The sequence below is a fragment of the Buceros rhinoceros genome, unplaced genomic scaffold (genome assembly GCF_000710305.1).
Source record: "Buceros rhinoceros silvestris isolate BGI_N320 unplaced genomic scaffold, ASM71030v1 scaffold6956, whole genome shotgun sequence".
Classification (NCBI taxonomy): Eukaryota; Metazoa; Chordata; class Aves; order Bucerotiformes; family Bucerotidae; genus Buceros; species Buceros rhinoceros.
The window spans coordinates 46,327-57,681 of record NW_010419249.1 but is presented as its reverse complement, the minus strand read 5'-3'; the positions used below and the strand labels follow the sequence as shown (position 1 = coordinate 57,681).

Sequence of the window (11,355 nt, the reverse complement as noted above, 5' to 3'; positions counted from 1 at the left end):
AAAGGTGGGGTTGGCTTTTAACTGTGCTATGAAATGTCACTGAGGTTTCTTACCTAGATATAAAGCATGACATTTTGACTACTGAATGGTGTAAAACACGCTTTTTATTTGCAATGTTACCACACATGGTGTTTGTAGGCTCCGCTTTGGAAAGAGGGGACCTGAAGCCCTCCTGGGGACTGGGATGGCTGAATTTTCTTTTTTTTTTTAATACTGCAGAAGTAAGGAGCAGTAAGAGGGAGCCTCGTTCTTCTAAAGCCACCAGGAATTCCGCTCAAAATGAGTAAGTCACGTCACGGCCACCCTGTCCCTTCCCCAGCCCTCAAAACTCCCTGCTGCTGCTCAGCCCTCTCATGGGAACCAGCTATGAATAGACTCAGTTGACTTAAAGCTCAAGAGAGATGATTTATGACCACTTGGGGCCATGCTCAGTTTCACTCAAGCCCTACTCACTGTGCCAATGTGGTTTGTGTGGATGCGAGGGCAGATATTGGCTGTGCTCAAGATTTGCTTCGCTCTGGACCGCATCTGATGCACCTGCAAACAGTCCAGCCTTGGGCAGCCTTTTCTTGTGCCCAGCATGCCCCAAGGATGTGTGGGAAGGCAGTGAGAGAGGCTCTGCCAGGGACACAGGGCTGGGCATCCTCCTCTGCCTGCATCACTGGCTTTGGAGGTGGGATTTGAAGAGCATGAGGACCCTTTGGACCACTGCTAAGCACAGACTCACAGCTTCAAGTCATGGGCTATGCCCTGGGTATTTAATACCTGGAATATTGGCCAAGGATGTGGTAGCACCTGAGCAGCTCTGAGGGACAGGCAATGACCCCATCCTCTTGATGAAACCCTCCTACCTCTGTAGCCCTTCTTGCTAGTAACACCTGGTCCTTTTGAGCGGCAGGAGGCTCATATCCATATGGTGGGGAATGTATATGAGCATTAGGGAGAGAAGCTGCGGGCTGTAGGGGACCCAATGCCAAGGAGAAATATTCCAGCATCAACCTGCAACCATGGTAGGATACCTGTTCCTCCATGAAGATGTTCTTGCAGGTCAAAGGGAGACTGAATTGTCAGTTTGGTTAGTTTAACCTTCATGAGCAGAAACCCCTGGGAGATGGCATCTCTGAAGGGGTGAGGAGATGCTGTAAGACCCTTGGGAAGCCTGGTCTGGATCCTGCCTGGAGCTGTGCATCACTCTACTTCCTGCTGCTAGTCTCCAAAAATGCACAAGCTTCCCACACCTCCACACTGATGCGCTGGGGTGCCACACCAGTTCTAGCATCCCTGCCCGTTTTGCCTGCCCACGTGTTGGTGCAGTGCAGGGACAGGCAGGGCTGCAAAGCAACCTCCACTTTCAAGCCCACTGCCCCAGTAACAGCAAAATTGAGATGTGGATGCTGGTGTGGAAGCATGACCTCCATGCCTACAGGATGATTTGCAACTTATCCAGGCTGGCATAGACCTTTTTTTGAATGTGCACAAAGCAAGACTCAGAAAAACCACCTGGTCTACACCAGCGCTCTTGTGCTGGTGTCCAGCAACGAGTATCAGAGCCCCACAAGTGTCCAGCCAGGTCTACTGCTCAGGACATTGTCCAGGAGATTATTAGGATGCTTGTGAGGTTGAGATGTTTCTGAGGTCCTTGCGGAGGAGCAGGATGCTCCTTTCTCTAGGGTTTGGTGACACACTTTGTCCCAGTGGATGATCCCAAGAGCAGAAGGACCTGGATGGATGCCCCCACCCCACAATAAAAAGGCTTTTTCCAGATGCCTGCTCCAGGCTCTTGAGGGTGGGCTGCAGAAGGGCACAACTCCTCCATGCTGCAAAGACCTTGAGCACAGGCAGATGATGGAGCTTAAAGCTGAGCTGCGAGCAAGATCCTAGTGCCAGAACTTTGGGACTATGTGTTACAGCAGCAAGACTGGAGACTCCCATGGGCAGGGACAGGCTTTTCACTTTTCAGATGTTCCCAACATGCAGTCTTCAGGTTTGTTCTTTGAGGGGAAAGATCCCCAAATCACATCCTTCTGCTGCTTCGCCTATAATCCTTTTTCTTTTCTTTTCTTTTCTTTTTTCTTTTTTTTTTTTCAATCTGCACAGCTTTTTCCAGACCAGGTGAGGCTGAAAAAAACCAAGTTCTCTCCATTGTTTTGACTTTGAGGCATAAAACATAAAGGTTTTACAGCCGGAGGAGGTTACTCTTCCCCTCTCTGGTGTTTCCCAGTGAACATGAGTGTAACCTTGCGTGAAACCTTCATGCAGATTGCCTTGCTTCAGCCTCAAAATCCGCAGAGAAAATAATTTTGAATGGAGTTTAGTGAATCAAGCAAATTAAAAAGGCTCTGCAGAGCTACCTTGTGCCCATCAAAAGCATTCTGGAAGAACACAGCGGTTTAAAGGCAGGGAATCTGAATAAAATATACACAATTTATTTTTATTTATAGGAGGTTTACAGCTGTACAACATCGGCTTTCTGTTTGGACCACTCTGATCTTGTGCAGCGTGACATGTCAGTGCCTTTGGAGATGAAGACAAGTCACAGCCTCATGCAGACGTCAAAAAGATACGGATTTCAGAGAATGTAATGGCAGGCTACTTGCAACCATTGAAATGATTAACAAAAGAAATGGAAAATAAATCAGAGTTCTCCCATCCCCTGGGAGGGACTGGAGGACTGGAAAGTGCTTATCAGACCTGCCCTCCTCTCAGACAAAAACAACAAACAAACAAAGCAACCCTGAATATTTCTGTTTACTTCATTCAAAGAGAAAAGGCATCAACAACAGGAATGACATGTCAGTAACTGCCCTCCCTCACTTGCTCTACAAACAACACAAAAAAGGATAAATATTATGATATTAAGACATTTTGGTCCTGATATAGCGTGATGACTTTTTGTGGAAGAAGCTGTTAAAAAGCTGCTTTTTTCCTCTTTATGGCTTGATTCTCTGTAGGAAGAAAGGAGGCTGCCCATGGGTACCAGGGCACCACTACTCCTCAGCAAGCTTTAGCGCTGTTCCCTGGGGATCCCGGTGTGGTTTGGCACATGTCAGAGTACTGCTGGCCAAATGGCTCTCATTTCCTGAAGCTATCAGTAGCCTGATTTCCTGAGAAAACAAGGCTAATGCAGGCAGGCTGGTTACCTTCATCTGCAGCTGATGGTGCAAAGCTCCTGTGATGTTCCCATGATGTCCTCCCTTAGGTAAATAGCTCTTCTTCCTGCCAAGTGAGGTATGGTTGGGCATCACAGTCCCTCTCACATATCACTCTGAACATGAGCCTGTGAGATCTTCTAAGACCTAAATCATGCCTTCCAGCCCGACAGTGCTGCTTCCATTTATTTTCAGCCACGGGTCCCCTGAACAAAACTAGAATAAAATCAAAATATCTCTGAATCCGTCTGCCTAAATTCAAGGATTTGCTTTGACCTTCAGGCCAAAATGTCACTTTATCAAACTAGGAGCATTTGAGCCAATTCTTCAAGATGCTGAACCAAACTATGTCCCAGTGATAGCATCAGGAGTTGGAGGATGCTCAGTGCAAGCCAGGAATAATTGAGACCTGGAAAGAGCATCCTGTGTCCTGCTGCTTGCCTCTGTCCTGGGAAACAAAATCTAAGAAAATAAACCATTTGGTCAAAAATCCAATTCATAACCACAGGAGGTAAACTCTGAAGATGAGGAAAGGGGAACAACAGCCTGCAAAAGTTGATGAAGTTGTACCGTGTGCTTCTGGATACACCAAGAATTGAACTGGCAGACAACATGACTTTGAGGAAAATCTTAGCACATCACAGCCTTAGCAGATCTTTAGGGACTTGAAAAAAATACAGATTGCAGCACAAACATGGACATTTAGTAGAACAAGTATAAACCTTACTTGCTATGGAAAAAGCAGGCTTTCCTGTTCACCCATCCTTGCTCAGGCCAAAATTTACCAAGACTACAAGATTGTATCTCAGGTATTCATTTCCACTTGCATGCAGGTGACTGCAGATGATGTCAGAAAATCTGACAGAACAATCCCTTAACTTGCACCATCTTTAAAGGCACAAGAACAAAAAAACCCCCTCCAACCTAAGAGAAAAAATGCTTTGAAACCTGCCCTGACCAGGGGCTGAAACAGACCCTGCTGCAGACAAGGGTTTGTCTTTTGGAGTCTATGGGATGACTTATAAGCAGCCAAATGCTGCCACCCAGTGGAATGAAGGAAGATAAACCCACTCTTCATGGCGAACAGGAGCAGAGCACGGCCCTAGACATGGCCCAGAGGATGTCTGTGCTTGTGAGACTGGCTCTAGCAGTGTGCACCTCATCCTCCAGGCCAGGAGACCCGACATTAAAGGCGAGAGATGGACGCTGGTATGAATTAAATATTCCCAGCATTTTCAGGCTGTACTGGGAGCAATGCTCCTCTCCTGTCCTCTAACACAAGCTAAAATCCCACTATTTTTTAAGAGAATTTGGGAAAGCGAGGCACTGAGAAATGATGCACTGTATGCAGCAGTAAAGATGGCACTCATTGAGCAAAGTTTCCCATCCGCTGGACCTGACGCTTTGGCCTTCAGAGGAACCGATCTCCTCTTATCTAAACACTGAACGGTCCCAGCAGAAAACCCACTCCAGCTACTGGGGTGAGCCCTTGGGATGGGGACTGCGAGACTGCATGAAGACTTGGAGACAGCAGGCACCGCAGCGGCTCGAGAGGCACACACAGGAGCTGAGTCCAGATCGATTCAACAACTTGACCCCAGAGAACAATTGTCCCACTATGGCTGGTGGAGTCTTTGTGTCCTTCAGAGTTGCATGGAGTTGAACAGCTTGTCCCTAAAATGGTGGAGACTCTCATTTTGTTGCCTCTGTGGATTTGGGACTGCATTGGTGCATTTTCCTTCCAGCTGCAGTATGGAAACCCATCTCCAGAAAACATTCAAAAGGCCCCAATCTTTTTTTCCACTTCTCCTTTGCTGAGGTGCCTCCACAGTGAAGCATCTAAACAGCAGTTTCACGGGAGATGACTCCACGCACGCTTCTCTAAAACCAAGCAGACACATCGAAGATTCATTGAAGCAGCCAGTGGGACTGCGGTGGCCACACGTGTGCATGGTGGCACGTGTGTGCCAGCCCGTGTAAACAAACAGCATCAGAACATCATGCTCCAGCTGTCAGGACACACAGCGTGCCCGCAGCGATCCCACCAGGCACACGGCGGCGATGGGGGCTGCGGAGGACGCCAGCAGAAGGATCGTTGCAGTTCCCCAGAAAGGCACCTTTTTTTAACATTGAAAACACAAGATTGGCTCTTTTGAGTGGAATGCATGCACAGTTCATAGATGCTTCGCAGATGGTAGGTAGGCTCTGAGTATGTATATATATATGTGTGTGTGTGTGTGTGCATGTTTATATACACATATGCGGCACCAGAAGAAGAGTCCTTGAGTACTTAGACATTGGTGAGGATGTTACTGCTGAGCAGCCTCACAGCGATGGTTCCAGGGAGGTCGTTTGACCTCCTGTTCCCCTTGTCCTGGAGGTGCAGTGTGTGCACTGACTGCCGGTCGCTGGGATCCCCTGTGAGCACCACTTGGCCCAAGAACTCGTCGCTTATTAAGTTGTGGTTCCAGATCTGGGAAAACAAAACAGACATGAGGGCAGCTAATGGGGGATGCAGCCAGCCTTCATGCACCAGGGAGGAGAAGGGGTTTTGGGGGACCTGCTCGGAGATGGAGCAGGAGGTGGTCAAGGTGTGTGTGGGTTCACTCTGTAAGTGAGAGGGATGAAAAACATGCATTCACCAGATGTCACTGCTCAGCCACAACGGTGAGAGGTTGAGCTGCATGAACTGATCATGTTCCTTGGGGAACAGGCCCATTGTGGACAGTGTGAAGAGAGGTCAGGTGGAGGTGTCCAAGTGAGAGAAGGTCTCCAACCCTCAAGTCACTGCTTGCCCACTGGGTACCTGAACAATGATGGGTTGTCCTGGCTTCTTGCGGTAGAAGAGCCCTTTCACATCGAATTCCGGGGACAGCGTATTCTTCTTCACTGGAGAGCGAACTTTGTGCCCTTCGCACTTTATGATCACGTAAGGGTCAGCTCCTGGGGAAAGAAATGGGAATTTTTGCTTTGTTGTAGCTCTTGTAATTCCTTAGAGCCCTGTTCCAGGGGTGTCATGCAGCACTTTTCCTCCATACCCCACCAGAGGAGACAGATATCTGCCAAAAAGTTCATCACAGCCCAGATGATGTCTGTGAAGCTCAGCTGCTGGGTTCAGACTTAACTTCTGTTAGGTGCCATTGCCCTTGGGCAGTGGGTGGTGATGGACTGCTATGAAATGGCCACCTCTTCCTTGACCTCATGTTCTACATAAACACTACTGCATCACTCCAGATCGTCCTGACCTTTGGGATAAACCTTCCATGGAAGACACAGCCCTGCTCAACTCTCTTTTCAGGATTTGCTCTGCCGAAGGCAAGCAGAAATAAAGCCATGGAGAAGAGAAACAGGCTCACACACATTGTTTCACACGATGAAACACCAAGAAGGGAAGGGCCTTCAAGGTGCAAAAACCCACCTCCTTCCACTGCAGTTCATATACTCTCAGGCCAAGCTAACCTTGGTTTTACTTTAAGATGATAACTAGCTACCTCAGCAGGGACTGTACCCCTATGCACAAATCACTGGCATGTCTTCCTCCTAGGCTTAGCAAGACTTCAGTGCTGCAGGAGCTGTATGTATAATGACCAATAATGGGGTGGTCAAGTGGTAAGAGATGGCACAATGCCGAGCCAAAACAAAGTGAAAAGATGTGCTAATTTATGAGATCCAAAATTTGGACCATTTGGGGACTGGGAAGGTTTGGTGAGCAACCAATGAATGGGGAGCCTTCAGATAGAAATACAGTTAAAGATGGTTCTTAGGGTATTTGCTGTGGGCAAGAATTCAGGGAGAAGATCAAAATGTCAAAAAGGATCATAGGTGGTAGTGAGGGACGTGGGGAAGAGAAGGATTAGGCACTGAGGGGTAATCAGGGGAAATGAGTGGGAAGTGGAGGAGAAAGTGGGAAAGGAAAGTTATTGCAATATCCCAGCTGGAACAAGACAGTCATGGGAACAAGTGGACCACCAAGATGGAGAGTGAAGTTAGCAAGTTCACAGACTCCACTCCACAGCTGGATGGTACCTGAACTCCAGGAGAGGGAAAGAACGAGCTATTGCTATGGAAATTTAACTGCTTGAATACATTTTCTCACCATGAGCTTCAGAGGCTACGATGGAAACACAGACCGGAGTGGATGAGTTTTCTTGTCCAAGGGAAATGTGGAAATGAGGAGGAACAAACCACCTCCTTCTGAGGGACAGGGATTTAAGACCCACATCTTTGATTGTCAGACCACCTCCTCGCTAGCTTTATGTTTGCAAGGATCTAGCTCCCCTGGTGACACACAGCTGCTGGATCTCACAGCTGTTTTTCCAAACTAGCCTTGGCTTTTGGGATGTCCCATTAGAACCTCATGTTCCATCATCCGGAGCCAAATTTCCATCTGTAAGCCACTATTTCCAAAGAAGTGTGAAAAGCCTGGGCTGGGAGATGCGAGGGATGCCATTGCACTGGAAAGCACCAAACATGCAGGCTGTTGGTGGTGGGAGATGAACGGCTGGAAAAGAGCTGGAAAAGAGCCATTCCCAAGGGCCTCTTGCTGCAAAAATGTTGTATAGCTCCAGAATCCACGTGTCTAAAGGAAAGAGAAGTCTCCTTGTTTCTATGAAGAGTTCAGAGACCTTTGGCTACAGATTCCCACTGAGCTGTTGTGAGCAACCCAAGACACAACAACCTAGCTGGGGTAACATTCCTACCCCAAACACCAAGCAGGACTGATGGCACTTCCTTTGTGGCATATGATAAATAAGCAAATCTGGCTAGCCCTTGCCGTAAGGAACGATCCCGCTCGTTACTTTCAGGGCTCCAGTGATATGCGGTGCTGACAAAAAGGCTTGTGTTAAAAAAATAAGACATCTTTTTAAATTCAGCTTTTAATTTAGATATTTTAAATTTCAACTTTTACATTCTTGTATGTTATATTTGGCTTGAAAATGCCTGGCTAAATGTTGCCACAATTCAACACACGTCCTTGACTCGGGAGAAAGGCTGGGATGTGGTCTCATGGTGGAAAGGCATTTGCTTCTCTAACTGCAACTCTAGACCTTTCATCCCTACTTCAATGATCTCTCAGATCATCCTAGATGTTCCCGGAGGCCTGAACGTGGAGGTCTCACCATGAACTTCAGTGTGGCTGCAGGACATGGCAAGGCATGGTGCTGCTGCTGTCTTTCATGCATAAGAAGTGTCGTATGTCAAACCTGCATCAGAGCATGGTAGGACCATGAAAATGAACTTCTAGGGGACCAAGGAGGGAGAAATACAGTGTGCTGTGATGGTCGTGGCTCAGGTCACCTCAGAGAGCTCCTAGAAGCCAAGCGTGGAGCAGGACTTACAGGAATTAGAGGGAGAGGCTCTTGATCCACATCAAAAATCCATCCCAAAAATGGAAGCTATATTTGACCTGCCCTCTTCTGACAGACTTATACGCAGCTCTGGTGATGAACACTACCCCAATACATCAGCCTGTTTCACTGCTCCTCTGTCCTTCATACTAAAGAGCCTCTAAACAAGATTCCTGACTTTTACAGTTGCTCATACTCAGGAGGAAAGCCTGGACTGTAACAGGATCACTGCTAAGGGTTTTAGGGAAGTTTTGGGATGATCTCCCAAGAGTCTTAGACAACAGCCTAAACATAACAGCTCCCAGATCATGTCCACAGCAAGAAGTGTGTTTGATTCTTCATGAACTTTCTCCTCCTCTGGTGTATGAATTAGGCATGTTCACAGAAAAAAAAATATCTGATGACACAACCAACCCCAGCAACCTCCCACCTCACGAAACCACCTCTCCCTCTTCCCACTGGAAGAACCACCTCCCAACTCCTCTGGGAATAGACAATAGGCAGGGAAAGGCCAGTACCTCCTTGGGAATCCTGATTCTTGAGCCCAGCTGCAGCGAGGACATGGATCTGGGATACCACTTGTGGGTAACCACACATCCCACTCCAGCAGGTGTGTGGTGGTTCATCCAGTGTCAGCTCTCTGCAAGGGAAAACACAGCCTTTGAGAGATGGGCAGTCTTACCCTGCAGGAGGGCCAGAGTTTGCTCTAGCAGGATGGAAGCACTATGCACTGCTGGACTCTGCTCTCCACTCCAAACTCCTCAGTCTGGGTTTGGGATGCTGTCCCATGTCATGCTTAGAGGCAGAGTGGGAGCTTCTCTGCAGACCTGTGGTAGGGCTTGTAAAGATGCCCTGTCTCTTGGCTACCCTTGAAAGGAAGCCAAGCACCAACCCCACGCAAGCCCATCACCAATTTGAATCAGGAGAACCACACGTCTAGCCAAATAGCTAGATCCTTCCCATCACTGCTCTTGCTCCTTACCTGCAATCTGAAGGCACATCTGTGAAAATCCTGAGAAGGAACTCGCCTTCATGACCGGGGTCAAAAGTGGTGGGGATAATGACGTAGCGGCCTTCCTTCAGGTCTGTCCTCAGGAAGACGCTGCGGGAGTTGATGTAAATGGAGCTGGCCACCTTCTGCTGCAGGGTGTGCATGCGGTAGTTTCTGTTCAGCTCCACCTGGGCAGAGACCACAGAGGGACAGTCAGCAGTTACTGACAACGGATTGATCTCCACCTTGGGGAGCTAGACTACAAGGAGTGACCCCACAGTGCTGGGAGAGCTGAAGAGAACCAGCGAAGTGGTCCCAACTGGGGTGGATGGAAAGCAAGTGTGGACATGGCTCTCCCACCTTTGTTGGCTCAGGGACTTCTTGCCTCCTGCATCCCAGCTTGACACTGGGGCCCCAGCAAGTGACACATAAGGATCAGTCCAACAGATTTCAGCATTTGGAGATGACGGAATAACCATTGCTTTTAGCGTGAAGAACTTGTCCATGCTCACTGTTCACCTCTGAAATCTCTCATCATCTCTAGAGGGTAGTGGGCTCTGCTGAAAGCACCCCAGAGGCACTCAGATAATGCTTAAATGGACAATACCAAAGGCCATGCAGGGCTGATGTACCACTCCACCACTAACAAAGTCATGGGGGGTGTTCAGGCCAACATGCAGGAACCACAGCCTACCTTATGGATATCAAAGCCTATGGCCAAGTTCTCCCCTTTGCCCTCTTTGCGACTGGTCCTTTTTGGCTTCTGCTGGATGGAAATCAGCACTTCATCTTCTGCCTTCTTCACATCAAACACGTACTAGAAACAAAGCGAGGAAGGTAAGGGAGGACTTCTACTAAGAGAGGATCACTGGGCATGGACACAGCAGAGTTAACCTCAGCTTCTCCTCACCCGCCTCACTGCAGGGACAGCCTGGCTTCAGCACCAGCATTGAGACCCCACTCTTGGGAACTGGCATCATCTCTCCAAGCTAGAAACCTTTTTGGCTCATCTTAGAAAAAGACTGGAAAATCCAGTCTTTGAATTGCTTGGCAGAATCCGAGGAGCCTACATGCAGTCTCATACCAGATACTGTCACCCCTTGCAGTCTGCCACAAGTCCTCCTATGAGGCGCGGAAGGAGGAACTGATGTTCAGAGACCTAACATGAATGATAATACAGAGCTGGAAGCAGGAAACAGCTCCCCCACATCCATGATGACAGCTCCTGCAATGGTTCAGACGATCCTCCATCTGCTTTTTCGATGAAGGACTCACAGGAAGTTGCCTCACATTACTAAGAATCCTGGTTCAGAGTAGGTCAGGACAGATGAGCTTGTTCCAGGAGATGAACTTCAAAGCAGGGCCTTTTCTGAAGGCCAAGCTAGAAGAAAATGGCCCTAGAGACAACACCTGTCTTGATAAATTTAACAGTGTCAAGGCTTCAGCAAAGGAACTGGGATTAGTTGTTAGCTCTGTTTCACCAGCACCAGCTAACACTGCTACCCTCTGGCAGTCTGCTGTTTGCTTGTGCCAAGATGCTCTTCACCAGACACTTGGATGCAGTTCTCCCTGATAAGAGGGATAAGGTTAATAGAGTTGGCCTGGATGCTGGTCATGCCATGCCAGAGGTCTCAGCCAGAGAATGGTCATGAGCACAGTTAATCTACTAGAGGTCTGGTAGCCACTTTTGCCTTCTACCTCCCTGTAGGAGATTATAACACTTGGAAGAATGTGTGAAGGCTCCAGAAGCTGCTCCATGACTCACTTGGGGGTTCTGCAAAAAGGTGTCCTTGTGATTGATGCAGCCTCCAGAGCGGTTGTTCAAAGGGTCATTGTCTCTGGTCCATGTCCCATGTAGCACTTACTC

At 48.2% G+C, this 11,355-nt stretch overlaps 1 protein-coding gene across 1 annotated transcript in view; it reads right to left on the bottom strand.

The window, feature by feature from the left end:
* Positions 1-5,439: 5,439 nt before the first annotated feature.
* CAPN5 (calpain 5) overlaps positions 5,440-11,355 on the bottom strand; it is a 36,977-nt gene continuing 31,061 nt past the window's right edge. The window contains exons 8-13 of the mRNA XM_010138829.1: positions 11,254-11,294; positions 10,183-10,305; positions 9,480-9,676; positions 9,016-9,137; positions 5,956-6,092; positions 5,440-5,622 (exon numbers count right to left, since the gene is read on the bottom strand). Coding sequence (XP_010137131.1) covers positions 5,440-5,622; positions 5,956-6,092; positions 9,016-9,137; positions 9,480-9,676; positions 10,183-10,305; positions 11,254-11,294 — 803 coding nt within the window. The remainder of the gene's footprint in view (positions 5,623-5,955; positions 6,093-9,015; positions 9,138-9,479; positions 9,677-10,182; positions 10,306-11,253; positions 11,295-11,355) is intronic.